General features: G+C 40.6%; 1 protein-coding gene across 1 annotated transcript; it reads left to right on the top strand.

Annotated features, from left to right (window-relative positions):
- Nucleotides 1-3,039: 3,039 nt before the first annotated feature.
- Nucleotides 3,040-6,401, top strand: id4 (inhibitor of DNA binding 4). Its single transcript, XM_017413281.3, has 3 exons — nt 3,040-3,687; nt 4,166-4,231; nt 4,980-6,401. The coding sequence occupies exons 1-2, from the start codon at nt 3,274-3,276 to the stop codon at nt 4,211-4,213; spliced, it is 462 nt and encodes a 153-aa protein (XP_017268770.1). The 5' UTR covers nt 3,040-3,273; the 3' UTR covers nt 4,214-4,231; nt 4,980-6,401.
- The last annotated feature ends 10,129 nt before the right edge of the window (nt 6,402-16,530 follow it).

The raw sequence follows: 16,530 nt of genomic DNA, 5'->3' as shown, positions 1-16,530 counted from the left end.
CATGACTTGTTGTAATTAAATAGATCAAGCTCATTTTAAAACTTTATAAATACTTTGACTCATTTATTAAAGTCAAAATCCCCTTACCAAAATCATCCATCCACTCGTTTTCTTTACCTACTCACAAGGACCTGGTCTCTAGCTCCAGCAGTCAATGTGCAAGAAGGACACCCTGGAAAGGTTGCAAGTTCAACACAGGGACACATAGAGAAACAACCATTCTCACTCTTACTCACACCTAGGGACAATTTAGAGATATCCCCAAGAATCAGCTGTCATTAATAAATAATACGGAGCTACTGGATGCTTAAAAAGCAGATTATAAGAACACAACAAAGATATGCTGGTGTAGATTCTCAATCGTCCAGGCCATGGTAAATTCAAAAAATAGGCCACTCTGGTCACCTGCATTCATGTGACCAGAGTGGCCCATCAGTGAGCCAGACGAACAAGGACTTTAACGAGCCTCTATTGTTAGGAGAGTGAGAACAATTTGCAAGCAATCCAGTTTACATCACGTCTCAGCTTTAAAAGCTCAACTCCACACTTTCTATTTCTGGATTGAGAAAGCTCCTTGGAGGACAAGCGAAATGTCTTCAGCTACAGAATAGAAGTCCAGTTGTTTTTGTTTTTTACCCTTCTTTGAACACAACAAAGACTTTTCAGAAAGACCTTCTATCTGGGTTCCATCCTGTTCCAGTCTTCTGCTGTCTCCTCTTTGTGTGTCAGGTTTTCTTCCACCAGAGCTGAGCTGACAGCACCCGGCTGTGGCTGGTCTGGGCTTACTGGTACGACTACTGGCTGAGCTGAACCTCTATTCCTTGGATCTTTAACGTCACTCTGTGAAGTTCACGTTCAGCCTCCTGAGTAATCTCTGTGTTTTGCCTGCTGCTTCCAAGTTTGTTACCTGTGCTCCTCGTAGAGTCCTCCAAGTGTCCTGCCTTTGTCTTCAGAGCTCTGTTTCTGGATTATCCTCCAGATAATCCTCTCTCTAAATCACCTCCCAAACAAAGTAAGGAGAAGTCAGTTCTGCCTGCCTGCCCGTTCGAGTACCTGTTACACTACTTTTACCTGGAATCCTGCCTCCCCCATAAACATACAAAAGAAAAGAACACTTGCAATTATCAATAGATCCATTGTAGTTAAATTCACCTCTGGAAACAACACTAACTCCCACAAAAACTCTACACAGTAATATCCTTACTTACCTGTGCTTCTTGTTTTGTTTTGTTTTGTTTTTTTGTTTTAGCTTTTCTGAACCCTGAAGTTAGTTACAGTCATTATAACACCTTCTGCAAAATAGCCGTTTCATGGAAAGTTTCTCAGTGAGTTTGAAACTTACTGATCTGTCATTTTAATGTGCAGTTGTAATATTTTGTGTTATTATTCTGTTTTAGGCAGCAAATATTTTAAACTAAACAAAGTGTCCCAGGAGTTAGATAACGCTAAATGATCAAACCAGAGCAAAGCACTCACTTCCCCTCATTCAGCCTCGGTAGCATCTTGACAGTCACTTCACAGTGCAGAAAATTTTCAGAAAAATTATGTTGGTCAATTAGTTTTCCATCAATTAAATGAACAAGCATTAAAACAGTCCACCATTTTTGGTGCATTGTTTAAGTGCAAATAAAGATTATATCAAAGATTCATATAACTGATTTCTTCGACATTGCCTTTGAACCCATCGTTGTTGCAAACATTACTGAGTACAGCAGACATTTCCCATGGCAACCGAAAACAGAGAGGCAAAAATCTTTTCAGTATTCATGGCAGAGGAGAATGTGGTGGCTCCCATAAAGTTTGGGACATTAAACCTCCACAGAGGTGCTGAGGTGGGTGTCATCCCTGCAAGATTGTGACCTCGGGGCCCTCATGTTGGTTCTGCAAGGAAAACAGCACAGCGTTGTCTTGGCGACAAGAAAGAAAGAAAGAAAGAAAGAAAGAAAGAAAGAAAGAAAGAAAGAAAGAAAGAAAGAAAGAAAGAAAGAAAGAAAGAAAGAAAGAAAGAAAGAAAGAAAGAAAGAAAGAAAGAAAGAAAGAAAGAAAGAAAGAAAGAAAGAAAGAAAGAAAGAAAGAAAGAAGAGCTGGGTGAGAATGAATGGATGAGGTCTCGGTGTGGCGCCAGGCTGTCTGCCCGGCAGGGCGGCTCACTGAGCGGCTGAGGGAGCGGCGACGCGGCCAAGAGAGCGGAGGAATGTAGGAGGCACAATAACACACAGCTGGGGGAAGGAATGCCAAGGAGCTGCTGCCAAACTGGCCTGTCCTGGGTCCACGAGAGATGGAGTCCCACAGTAAAAGCTCCAAAACCTTCCATTCACTTATTTTATGTAGGTGTTTTCGAAAGTCAGGTTGGAAATTCATTTAGTGATGCTGGTTTACTGATAAAAAAAAGTGTTTTTATTATTAAATTGAACTGAATTTACGTAACCTTATTTTATTTATCATTTTTTATTGCTCCATGTAAAAAATAGTTTAATTAATGTGGATCATCTCATCTCGATTTTTGGTTTTTATTTTCAAGAGTGAGCAAAGGCAGGTTTTGCATCGGCATCATCGGGATGATCGAGCAGGAGTGCGTAATTACGCATCAGTGAGTGTGGCTGACTCTCATCAGCCCAAAACAAAACCAAAGTTTCCAAAGCCTTTAAGTCGGGTCTAATGAAACCTCTGCACAAGGGAGGCAGTTGAGTTCATTTTGTTATGGTTTAATGACTTGCTTTGGAGAACTCCGACTGTTTCTCTGCTCGTATATCGGCTCAGTTCCCCCCCTCCTCTGTCTCTCTCTGTCTCTCTCTCTCTCTCACACACACACACACACACACACACACACACACACACACACACACACACACACACACACACACACACACACACACCTCTGGAGCCCACTGCCGCGCGCACGGACTGAGACACGCCTTTTTCTCGGCTCGGCTGTCGGCTCTGTGGGCAGCGGGCTGCCGGTGATTGACCAGCCTCTCTCCGTGATCTGTCATCCTGCCTTGGCGCCTCCCCTCTCCTCTATAAATGAACCACATCCATCCCCTGCTCTCACACTGAGCCTGCTGAAGTGAGAGGAGTCGGGCAGCTTCACGGGATGTGTTGACAGACTACGATTCGCTTGTTTCCTCTTTCTCTCGTTAATTCGCGGCGAGTTTAAAGCTTTTTCCTGTGACTCCAGCTCTGCAGACAAAGCTCAAATACCTCCTGTTTGTATCATTGATTGTTATTTTTTTTTCCTGTTTCGCCGCCTTCCTGAGCCGCTGGTTATCTAAGATGAAGGCTGTTACTCCAGTCCGCCCCCAGGACTCCTCCTCCTCCTCCTCTTCCTCCTCCTCCTCCTCCTCCTCCAGCAGCAGCCAGCTCTCCCTGCACTATCTGTCGAAGCAGAGCCTGAACATCGCCCGGTGCAGGATGGAAGAGGAGGACCTGTTCTGCCTGCAGTACGACATGAACGACTGCTACAGCCGGCTCAAGCGCCTGGTGCCCACCATCCCGCAGGATAAGAAAGTCAGCAAAGTGGAGATCCTCCAGCATGTCATAGACTACATCCTGGACCTGCAGCTGGCCCTGGAGACGCACCCTTCCCTTCAGAAGCAGCAGCCACAGCAGCGGACCGGGACCTGCCCTCCTCCAGCCTCCAACCCCGGCAGGACGCCGCTCACGGTGCTCAACATCGACCACCACCAGGTAAGAGGCGCTCCGGTCCCCGCCGCGGCTGGGACTCATAGGGGACCCCCGGTTTACCTCCCCGAGCCAGGCTCGCCGACCCCCTCCGTCAGATTCAGACAAAGCGCCCGTTACGTGTCATTGTCCTCCTGATGTTGCAGAGAGAAGAAGGAAAACAACCCAAACGCTGCACGTCTCTTATTAACACACTGGAGTTGGGGGTCGTGCGCAGAAAAATAAAAAAAAGGCTTGGTTTCAAGATTGCACATTTGATTGCGGGCTTTCTGATTTGCATGATAATGACAGCGTGTCAGAGGCCCACCTTATCCCAGGATTGGTGAAGTGCCTCAGCCTGCAGTCCACTCCACTGCGCACAATAGGGCCAATATTGGTACTCCACTCTGCTGAATATCATGTGTTTTGCTTGCTTTAGGTTTGGATTTTATTCTCATCCAGCATTGTTTTACATGATTTTTTTTGTCTTCTTTTTTCCTCCTAGAGGACATCAATAATCAAAAAACCAGAGGACTCAATTTTATGCCGCTGAGACATCAGCACTGCACTGGTAAGTTGACTTTAAATAATACTAAGAATTTACGTGAGTGTGTTTTCCGAGGGTTTAAGCTTTTCAGGTTTGTTTTTAATTAAAAAAAAAAAAAAACAAACAAAGAAAGAAAGAAAAATGAAACCAAAGTGGTGACTGAAGGATCCTGAGGTTAGTGAATCCTGGATGTGGTGTGAAACTGCTCCAGCGAGGCTGCTTCAGGTGTCAGCTAAAACAAGGATTGTGGAACATGCTGTAGAACTGGCAGCAGCCTCAGAGGCAGCTGGGCTTTGCGCAATAACTGTCACTGGTGTAGCAATCTGAGAAGAACAGAGGGTTAAAACCTCAGCTTGCCCTGTCATTCTTACACACACACACACACACACACACATATGCCTCTCACTCACTTCCATTCAGGGCTGGCTTTAGAGTCAGATTTATACCACTGAATCCAGACACACCTGGACAGGCCTAAAACCATTTATGTAGTGTGTGTGTGTGTGTGTGTGTGTGTGTGTGTGTGTGTGTGTGTGTGTGTGTGTGTGTGTGTGTGAAAGAGACAGTGAAACACTCTCCAAGTCTCTAAGAGTCTCGGGAGCCTCTCACCAGTCTTTCCCAGCAGCCTGAGGAGTGCTGCTTGTTTTTTGACCGGGTTTGTTTTGGGTTGTTGATCAAGCATGGCCTCTGTTTTGTCGGTGGCGCCAGTCAGTCTGGAGCTCTGCAGCTCACCCCCCCCTCCTCCCTTTGCCTCTATTCATCCCCTCCACAGGTGTGCAGGCTGCGCAGAGACGCTCCAAAGCCAGCAGCAAAGCTTCGCCAGGGACTCGCACCCAACTGGAGGCACAGTCACACGGGGATTGCAAAACCGCTGGGAGGAATTAAACTCAAATAAAATCACTTCATATCAGCTTTCCCCCTTTTTTTAATTCCACTGAATAAGGACTCAGTGTGTAGACATCTACTTCTTGCTCCTATTTCAGCCACTCACGTTTCTCCTTGTTATATCTTTTTATGTCCTTTTTTTAAAAAAAGAATAATAATATGAGTCCCCACACTGAGAAGTCTTTTTTTGTTGTTGTTGTTGCTGCTGGAAACCCATTTACGAAACAGTTTGTGAATTGTTCTTAAAGAGTAACTAAACCAGTTTAAAGCTTTACTCAACTGCGAAAATTACTGTAGGTGTTGCGAACGTCTATTGTTTAAAATAGATGGTCTGTGCTGAAGAGAAGACGCCATCCCAGGGGTCTTCAAATGCTTGATATTGTAAAGAAGAACAATTCTGATTTGAGACAATTATGATTGTAAATATAGAGACGCAAATGTTCTATAAAGGTACGTGAAAGGAAGACTTATATGCTGAAAATGGACTATTGTAATTATAAGATATTTTTTATCAAAACTCTTTTGTTCTTTTTTTTTCTTTTTTTTTGGTTTGCAGTATATTGTAAATATTGTGTTTCCACTTTGGTGAATGAACATGCTTCTGCTCTGCCACTAATGTCCTCACGCGATGATATCAGCAGACCCCTCGCAGTGTTTTTGAACTAGTTTGAAATGTAGCATGTCAGGCTCATTGCGGAGGTATTGAATGTGCACTGAAGCAGCCCTCTTTGTGTAGATACAGTACGTGGCGGAGTCATTTGCCCTCTGCAGCTTTCTCCTCCTGAATTCTTTTGTACTTATTAACTACGACGGCTTTGACCTGCTCGGAGAAATGCCTTGGTGGGCTTTTGGAACATGGAAGAAAAAAAAGAAGAAGGATTAAAAGTGGTTTGATTTGATTCTGTTAAATTGCACTCGTGTTAAAAATTAAATCTAAGAGCACTTCTGATTCCGTTCACACAAAAAAAAAAACAAATCGTAATGTCTGAGCTTCTCCTTGACAAGTTAATGACTGACACTTGGAAATCATTAAACTTTGCCTATGAATTGTTGCATTATTGTATGTGTACATTAAACGATCCTTTCTGAAGTGTTTTAAGATTGATCTGAACTAATTTCCCTGTTGGAGGGGCAACAGCTACTATTAATGTAAAGAAAAAGCCTTTAATTTTCATGACATTCAACACCGAATTTACCTCACCACCCTCCTGCCAGTGTGAGAGGGCACTTGTACATTTCTGTCAGCTGCACTGTTGGACTTGACCACTGGCTTGTGAGGAGTTGTCAAAACAATTAAAGTTTCCAGGAAGAACTGTGTCGTCTCAAGTTTTGTCTCGGGAGGGCTTCACGGTGGTTTGCAAAGTGAACTTAATAAGAGCGAGGGAGGTGCACTTTCACACACCGTTCACCGCATTCCGTCAGATTCACAAAAAAGAAGGAGAGGATGAAGTTGTTCCTGCAACATGTTGCAAAGGTCTTTTACTGTTAAGCCCTCAAACCTGCTTTACAGGATCCACAGATGAAGCTTTTTGTTTTCTGAGTTTCTCTTAAATCCATCGCACACATGACTGCAGTAAAAACAGGGCGGCACAAACACAAGAGGCTGTTCTCTGTCTCTGACAGTTACTGTGTGTAATACATTTATATTGCCAGGAACAATACGCTTATTGTCCTGTAACTGAGAAAGATCAAGACATAATTCAACATGAAATTATTTTTATCGTGGCTCTATCTTTCACACTGTTTATAACTGTAATATAGTAATGTAATTATTAAAAAATTAAATGTTAAATTTATTCATTTAGTTGTGTCAACTGGTTCCACTAAACTCGGCTGTTTAAATGTAAAAAGTGATCATTATTCGAAGGTTTATTTTCCCCTAAATAGTTTGTAGATTGAAAGGATTCGAAAGATTTCAGAATTTTCCAAAAGCGCAAGAAAAAATAGGTCAAAGTTAGTTCAAAATAATAAGGCTGATTTAATGAGTCTGCTGATTTAATGCACATCTGAAAAGTAAAGAAAACATGTTGGGACCATGCTTAATCAGTTAAAGGAACAGTACATTTTAGGCAACGTGGTTAAGTTATTTAGCAGCATTTAGTTGCTTTAATATCTCATATTATTGCTTTAATACAACAAAACCTGTTTATTTTGACTATTAAAAATTAAAGACCCAAGATAAAATAACTGTGTAGCTCAAACAACACTTACATTTCATGTCTTGGAGTGATGAGGCCTTGCTAAATTAAAACAGAAAATAAATCTGAATGCGTCTCTTTTTCATCCACCTCATGGATCCCTGAGAGCTTAAATAGGTTTCTCCAAGTATAAACAAGAGAAAACAAAAACTCAAATCATGTGATTAGTTATAAGCACAATTTTTTACTTCAGCTAATACTTTCAGAGCATTAACACAAGACTTAATGTTCCTCACCCTCCTAACCAAAGACGAGTGAAAATAACATCAACATAAGTAAAAAAAAAAACAACAGGTGGGAACTGGTTTCATAAAAAAAAAAAATCTAAAAGCAAACTAAACATCTGCTGAGGTTTTCATTTTTGTGTGAATCTTAATCACGCCCTGAGCTGACAGAGTCAGGGCCTCGGTCATGTTTACAGGAGCTTCTACTGAAAACAGCTGGGAGGCTGAAGGGTTTGGGACGTTACAAAATTATTAAGCTTATGAGGTTCTAATGTGTTGATGTTTTGATAGAAAGCCAGAACAACTAAAAAGAAGTAAATGATTTGTCTTCATTTCTTACTTCATGGGATGTGTTATCCACGGCGATTAGGTACACAGAAACAGCTCTCCTCTTTCCCACAGAGCTGCAGCCTTTTTTTGCAAACACACGCTGACCCTTGTTTAGTTGTCCCAACGTCAACGTGCTGAATGCGGGTTAAAGCGTCCGTTTGACACCGACAAGCTTGGCGACGGAGGGGCCCTGTGGGTGCAACAGACACCTTTCAGACAGCCCCCTCCACCGTGGCCATCTGAGGATAAGCAGGCCATGCAGGCCACCTGTGTGTGTGTTTATAGTCCACAGTAAGAGAACCTGCCCTTGATGCCCTTGACAAGTGCTGCCCTTGTGATGTGAAATGTGAGTGTGGGCCTGTCTGCGTGAGAGTGATAAAAGATTTTTTTTTTTTAAGGAAAATGTGTTAAAGCACAGGTGGCCAGCCTGACAGTTAGACCTTCCTGATATGATTAAATATATTCTGGTTCTCCCAGAGGTCTGACAGTTCAAACCATGCCGTGACTCCACAGTTTGATACAATTTTTATTTTTTAAAGAAAGTACTTTTTTTTCCCTGTACATAATTTAGGTATACAGTGGAGCTTAGTAGATCTGAGCTTTTCTTTTTGTTTTAGTAATATCATTTTTTTAACCTGAACCAAATTCTCTGAAAACTAAAACTTTAAAGGTACTCATTGCTAAGTCATGATGACCAGGCAAAAAGAAACAAAGTAATAATCCGCACATATCGATTGTTAATATGTCTTTAATTTTAAATTTTGAAGCAAAACTTGTGACCAGAAGCCAACTACTATCTATGTTTGTTCACCTACAGAAACAGCTGAAGTGATTGAAAATGGGTCAAATGGTAAACTTACCGGTCCAGCAGATGGTTCTCAAAACCCACGTGTGTTTGAAGTTCTGTCTTTATTTATTCTTGACAGCTGTCTTACTCAGTCTCTTTTTTTGTGGCATTTAGCAGCAGATTCACTTATATTTCTGCCTAAACATCTCCAAGATTCTACACTTGTCTGATTCCACCCTATTAGTTTACCCACACAGCCTAATGTAGGTCAGTCATAACTCAAGCTTTTACATGGTTTTCAACAAATTCAGCCAAGGGCTTTGTTTACACTAAGGGTGGACCCACATTTAAGAATTGCATCCCAACATATCTGGGAAACTACTGAAGTAAACTCTTTCCAACTGCACCATTTGATATAGTTTAGCATAACCTTTTTATGTTTGAGTTCATACTTTTTAATAAGTACCTTTAATCAAATATTGTGCTGCACTTTTAAAATAGCAGAAAATTTTTGATTTGTCCTTTAGAGAATAAAAAATATGTAGACTGTACGAAATGTGTCACATTCAACAGCAGAAACAGAATATATTAAAACACTGTTATTTTATAAGACATGAAGATCACTCACATATAAAAGGTTTGGATCTTTTTTTCCCCTCACAGCTACAGTAACACATCAGAGGACACAAGCTAGGCAAGCAGTTGGTTTAATTCTCTTTGTTAATCAGCGACTCAAACATCTTCTGATGCATTACTCATCTGTGCTCTTTTGTTCCTGCCATTTATAGACTCCCAATTTGTATTCTTTTGCTCTTACACCACATCCAGCATGTGTCCACCATCAGCACTGCAGGACTTTCCAGATGAACATTGTTAGAAGTGAGACAGCAGTGCAGCTGGAGGACCAAGTCTCACATGGAGACTTCATGAATCTCTTCATCCAAACCAAGTAAAAGACTAGGAGTTTCTGTACCTCCAGCCTTCTGTTCCTTTTGTGCACACTCTCTGTTAGCATCAGTTCCTATTTGATAAAAAAGATTGGGTTATTTCCCACCCTTGACCAGGGTAGTAAACATTCTGGCCCCTTGACCAGTCATTCGGAAATGTCATTATGGACACAATGTCATTATGATCAAAACAACTGGACTGGATGAGGTACAACTGAAGTCCATTTTTGCACCGGTGTGAGCATGTACATTTTTATATGTGTATCAGAGTTTCCCTATGAATCCCATGTGCCCAATAAACTGCCCCCCCACACACAGACTCTTTTACACTCCTCCTCTATGTGAGATTACTTCTGCTGATTGTGACCACAGATAGAAAAAAAAAACTAATCAGGGGTTGTTTTCCTCACAGAAACAGAAACACCCAGCCTCTAATTTCTCAAATTTGTACAGCGCACCGTGACACAAACACAAAACGAGGCTGCTCACCATCGCCTCTTCTTTAAATTAACCTTCTGCATATGTTAAATTGCAATAACAGGTTTAGCTGCGGTGTCTCGCCTCCTTCCCTCCCTGATTTAACTCCACATTACAGTGTTCCACGGGGGCCTATATCCCTGCGTGTTAATCACTGCTCTTCCCCGCGCACTGAGAAATATATGGCGGGTGCTTGCAGAGGAACAGTAGAGGACAAAAACGTGCTCGCTCTTGGACACTACTTGATTACAGACTAATTGGTCTAGAGTGATTAAATATCTCATGCTTCTCGCTAATTGCAGCTATTTAAAGCAGCTATTAGCTTAAAATCCCTGCCACCAACAGCCGTTTACTCATAAACAAAATGGGAGATGCGGCAATTCAACTTGTTTCTTTCAGATTTAAAGAGTCTCAGGAAGCTTTGTGCCACTGGCAGATTTCACACAAGGTTTTAAATATTACAGCTGACGTTTTAATATCTTTAATTGTGTTTGAGATTTATTAGATAAAATAAGTAATCGTCCATCTTTTTTTATCATTTCAAATTCCAACTAACAGATGTACATTTTTCTTGATGCTGTATTTATCACAATTGAATGTTCCACATTCATATTATTTGGGATAACTGATGTGCAATTATTTCTTTATTTTGTTTGTGTGTGTTGATGATTTAAAATTAAATGTTTTTTTTATATGAGAGGGGAAAAAATGTAAAGACAAGCTAACCACTTTGTGGGTGATTCATTTTCATTTCGCAGCCTCAGTCGATGCTTTTTTTCCTCTCAGAGAAGAAGGAGGACGTGTGCAGACTCGAGATCTGAGCCTGGAGCGGCCATCAAACACAGCACAGTTAATGTGTGTACACCCACCAGTTTAGCTCCAGTCAGAGCCACTTCCAGGACAACAGCAAACAACAACACGGGTGAAAGGGAGGGGATGAAAGACAGATGCCAAAACAGAGGAAGAAAAGGGTTAAAGAGTGTGAGAGGATGTGAAGGAGGAGGGAGGACTTGGCATCGCCAGTGCCAACCCTGGCTCCCTGGAGAGGAGCGATGAATTACAGAAATGAGATCTCAGACAAATGCCAAGCTTTTGCAAAAAGCAGCGAGAACGGTCGCACCCCCCATCCCTACCCCACCCAGGAGAACACACTGATTAGAGAGGGGGGAACTAGGGGTCTGCCAAGCCCCTTACAGGATCTGTGTGTGATGGAAGGGTGGCATCGGGACAACAACCATGTCACAGAACATGACCCTGAGGTGCAGCCATCAGACAGCCAATATGGTGAGTTAAATACCGCTGCTGCATCAGAGCGGAAGGGCTCCAACTGGCACCGATCAAACAGGTTTCTGTTCAGCTAATGAGCTTCATTAACGAGGCTCAGGTTACACGTCTTCACCTGAAAAAAAAAACAGAACATGTTGCATTTTCCATATGATATACTATTTTCTATTCTCCTGTTTTTAAAGATGTCCTTATTTTCATTATGTGTGGGCACATTAAGTCAAAGGTACAACTCATCCAAGTGTCAGCTTTTCTTTTTACTATACATCAAATTCTTACCCACTATTTACAGTATTATTAAAATTAGCACCTGTGTGCACTCATTATGTTTTTTTTATTTAGAAAAATATCTGAAAATTCCCTGATAAAGAATAAAAATTTCTGTTGAACACTGTGAGTAAAACACAAGTCAAGTTAAACTTTATTTACTGTATAGTGCAATTTATGCATAAAGCAAACCAATGTGCTTTCTGCTAGGGAAAAAAAGGATTTATGTATACATTCGTACAGACATATACAGACTTAGAAAAACTGGATCATGCCTTCACAAATAGAAAAACAAAATAATCTTGTTATTGTTTGGTGCAAACAGCAATTTCTGTGCCATTGTTTTGATACATATGATGACAAATGTAATAAAAGGTAACACACATTTCTGTGACGTGACAAAAAGAGACAACCAGCATCAACTGCAGACGCCAAAATAGGAATTTACATTTCAAGCATTAAAAAACAATGAATACACAACTTAAGTAAACAAAACGTTAGTGGCATGTCGTTGGTTGAATTTGTTGCTGGGAGAGAATCATCCAAGACTGTAAAAGTGGGGTGATTTGGTTTTAAAATGTTGTACAAAGACAAAAAGTAATTTATTGCTTTAAATGTAAAACATTTTTTTCTAATTGTCTCCCACTTCAGGCCATTACAATAAGAGGAGACACAATACCTCAGTACTTAAGAAGAGACTCGATCAACATATTTTAGTGAAAATTAGTATTGGCACTTTGAATCTCACAAAAAAAAATAGAATAAAGATAATTGAAATACTTGGGCAACAAAAGTGATATATTACATGTAGGTTTTAAATGGTATTTTGGTAACACAGGAGAGATATTGGAATTATTATTTTAAGATTTAGAAACTTCACATGCATTATTAAGTTCCACATTTAAAATTCAACCACAAACAAAACAATTTTTTCTAAATTAATATAACATTGTAATCTGTTGATTTAATCATCTATTCTAATAAACCTAAAAAATAAAGAAATAGAATAACATTTTTACTATTGGTTGACTTCAATTAAAGATTTACGAATTACTTCAATCTCAGCACTGCTCACCATCCATCCCACTGTGCCCTCCATGTTACTCTCCATTCTTCAAATTATTATGTTTGTAGAGGAAAAGTTACAACAAAAAACATATTAAAGTTTTTCTCATAGATGCAGTGAGAGATGGGTCAGAAAAACAAAAACATTCTTTCAAATTAATCAGAGAGAAAAGGCATAATTATGGATCACAGAAGTAGAAATTATTTTATTTTTGATAACTTTGCAAAAAAATGATGTAACAACTTGTGGATATCATGTGAAATGTGACTGATGGATGGATGGATGGACGGACAGACGGACGGACGGACGGATGGATAATTAAATGGAAAGGTTTATGAATGATGAGATTCCCTCAGATGAAACTGTCTGAGTGAAGACATCAAGTCAAATGGGGATTTTATTTCAGTGACTGCCAGAGGGGAAACTGCATCTAACTCAACAGAAATCACATTGGAGTCTGACATGACAAATGGAGACCTTGAATAACAGCATTATTGATATTATATTTGGAAATGGGCAAAATTAATTTTACTGCGTTGCAATGATGGTTCAGTTTCTTTTACAGATCGCTTCTCCTGCTGCAGATATTTTGATACAGATCATTACAATTTCATTAGAAAAACATTTTCCTCCTTTTTTATTTGTCTCTGTTATCCTGTGGCTATAAACCGCTGAAAGCCACAAATCTGAAATCAGAGACTTTTCCATGGCACACAGATATGCTCTGCTTTGAATAATAATTTGTGTGTGGGGTGTGTGTGTGTGTGTGTGTGTGTGTGTGTGTGTGCAACATGGTTTAGGATCTGGCATAGTAACAGAATTTCTGAATCCATTTCATATTTTATCACATTTAATCTTTTCACTTCTCACATAGGTTATAGTCATGCACCCTGAACTTAATTTAGATTTTCTTACTATTATTTTAAAGAACTAAACACACGCACATAATCTCTTTTCAAGGTAAATTTCTCATTAGTCCCAAATAGTCCTTAGTGTCTTGAAAAAATGGAAACTGTGTAAACATATAGGTTGAATTTTTTTATTGTAACATGCTAATTTTAGTCATTTGTGTAGATCTTTAAATTCCAATTGTAATGAAATGCAAAACAGTTTTTATTTTAGACATTAGATTTTACATGAGATGTCTCACTAGAAAGTTTCTGCAGTTTTTGCAGCGGTGGGCCACAATTTGGATCATGACTTGTTTCCAAAGTCATTATAAAATGAGGGCAGCCGAGCGAAACTTCGCTTCTTTCTGCAAATGAAACAATTCATCATTTTGTAACACACTGAAGGTCAATCCTAATATAACAATAAAAGTAATTGTGTTTTTTGCATTAAAGCTGAATAAATAAGCAGTGGGGTGGAGGTTTAAAAAAAACTGAGTAAAAAATAGAAACACTTTATTAAAATGAATGAAACTTGCAACTAAACACAGTATATGATGATGAAAGCTGTCCTTTCCTTCCAACACTGGTTTAATGTACTCAAGGACACAGATTCTTCTACTAATTTGCAAGTAATCAAATGAAATGAAACCAGCTGACAACTAGTGATTCTTGGTTTCTGATGCAGTTCTTCCTATTGGTCAGTTGCTAATACCCAAAACAAACAAGTGTTCCATCACTTCTACTTAACCAAAGCATTTTTCCGAGAACAATTAGAACAAAACATTTGTGAGTTAGGTTAACTTTAACAAACACTGGTTGGCAGTCACTTTCCTTGAAACGTCTAACCATTCACATGATAATCAACAGTTCTGTTTTTTATTTACACTCTGTGTGAAAATAAACTTCAGCTCCAAAGAGCCTTGGTTCATCTTGAACAAAACCTCATATCCATTTAAATGTCTCTTTTTTTTTTACGTCTTATGTTGGTGCTCACTGGTTAAAATTCTGCCACGAGCTGGGAAACTGGATCAGAATGAAACAGCACAGCCCTTGCTCCAGATCTCCCCCATATGTTTCTGTATATTTATTAAGCCATCGATTAGTGGAATGCTGTCATCTAGTTGGCAGCGTTTAGGCTGCTGGCTTTGGCATTGAGTCCAAAACTAATTCACATGCTAATGTCTTCCAGATCAGGTCTCGCCCCCAAACTGGTTCTCCTTATTGACTTGATTCCCTGATTGGACAGATGGCCACCTTTCAGTATCACAGACATCTGTTTGTGTTTTGGCATGGGCTACTGGTGGTGAGGGGTTGTCAAAAAAGGGAGGGAGGAGGGTGCTGAGGATTTCCAAGCTTATGAATAAACAACAGCAATCATCTAGATAAACAACAACATTATCTGGCGTCTGAACCTTGACGACGATCCATTATGGCCATTACTGTTACATCATGTGCTACAGTTGGTTTTTAATTGCTCCTATTCGACATTGAGAATGGGTATGGTGGCGGGGTGGAGTAGGAGGGGAAAGGAGGGGCCAGCTCAGACACTGTATCAGTCGACTCTTAATTGATTTGTCCTCATGCTTGCCAACACCGCAGTCAATACAGTCAAGTGTGCTGAAACCTATCAAAGCGGAGCGAGAAGTGAAGGCATGAGCGAAGAGGACAAAACAGCTGTGTTTTGCAAAGTGAAAAAGAAAAATAGGGGGAGAAAAACAGGAAAAGAGAAGACATGATTTCTATTTCTCCCTCCCCTCCTCCTTCCTCACACACGTCTCTCCCTCACCTCTTGCTCTGTTCTTTCTCTCTCCTCTCTAGCTCTCCATTTTCGTGCCTGGCAGCAGTCTTTCTCAGGAGACTTCTCTGCAGTTGTGTGAGGAGAATGTCAGTCTTGTGTAGCTAGAAGTGTATGTGCTTCCTTCTGTGTGTGTGTGCATGTGCATGCACGCTCGCTTGCCTCTACAAGAAGTGTCCCCTGGATGTGCTCATTAGCAAAACACAAGTGCATACGGCTCCCCAGAACAAGGCATTCTGGGTACTGCCACAGCCTGTCTTAGCTTTGTGAGTTCATAAGCAACTAATGAATAAATTCAGGCATGAGCACGGGGCAGCATCCTCATGTATCTTTGTAAGGACATTGAATGGTGGCAGTTTACCCTTACCTTTACCATCACAACAAAATGCCAAAGCTTATCTCTAACCGGAATCCTCTGAAACCTGGTTGACAGAACAGTTGCTCAAGATTGTAAGACCACAAACCTGTCTGGATTGACTTAGAGTAAGCCTATGAGTTGATGCCACAAGTGGATTGCTTGTAATCCACACATTTGGATTGTTGCACTTTTTTCAAGCACCTGGAGTGCTTGAAACTGTACATCAAAAAGACACTAGAGCCTTCATCAAAAACCTAATTAGAATGTAGAGAACAACTAGAGGTCAATTTACAGAGAATTGCACAAGTCAACATCAAATGTGGCATATACCAAGATGATGCTCTGTTCCCCACGCCTGTTCTTCATGGGCCTGAACCACCTCAGGCAAATTATCAGAGTGGCTATGGATATGGGTTCCAAAGTGGAGCAGTCAGCAGTCACCTCCTCTACATTGATGTTATCAAGCTGTATGCCATAAATGGCCAAGACATTGACTCACTGATCCACCTCACTAGCATATACAGCAACAACACTGGCATGTCATTCAGCCTTGATAAATGCAATTGAATGGTCAGCTACAAGTCAGTACCTACAAAGAGTAAGGCAAGTCCTGAAGAGGCAGCTGAATGGTAAGAACCAAGTCAAAGTCATCAAAAGGTATGCAATGCCAGTTATCAGATACCTGCTGGTGTAACAACCTTGAAAGATGCTGGTATAATAACCTGGAGATAGAAGACACAAAATCTCCTCACAATGCATGTAGGCTTTCACCCCAAGTCCAGCGGCCTGAGACTGTACACTAAGAGAAAGGAGGG

Source organism: Kryptolebias marmoratus, linkage group LG16 (assembly GCF_001649575.2).
Source record: "Kryptolebias marmoratus isolate JLee-2015 linkage group LG16, ASM164957v2, whole genome shotgun sequence".
In the NCBI taxonomy this organism is placed as follows: domain Eukaryota; kingdom Metazoa; phylum Chordata; class Actinopteri; order Cyprinodontiformes; family Rivulidae; genus Kryptolebias; species Kryptolebias marmoratus.
Note: the sequence above shows the minus strand (reverse complement) of the source record. Positions and strands in the feature narration are given on the sequence as shown.

Bases quoted from the DNA above. Each gene is read 5' to 3' on its own strand.
- id4 (XM_017413281.3), top strand. From the start codon at position 3,274: ATGAAGGCTGTTACTCCAGTCCGCCCCCAGGACTCCTCCTCCTCCTCC. The intron at 3,688-4,165 runs GTAAGAGGCGCT...TTTTCCTCCTAG, and splicing joins TCAACATCGACCACCACCAG to AGGACATCAATAATCAAAAA.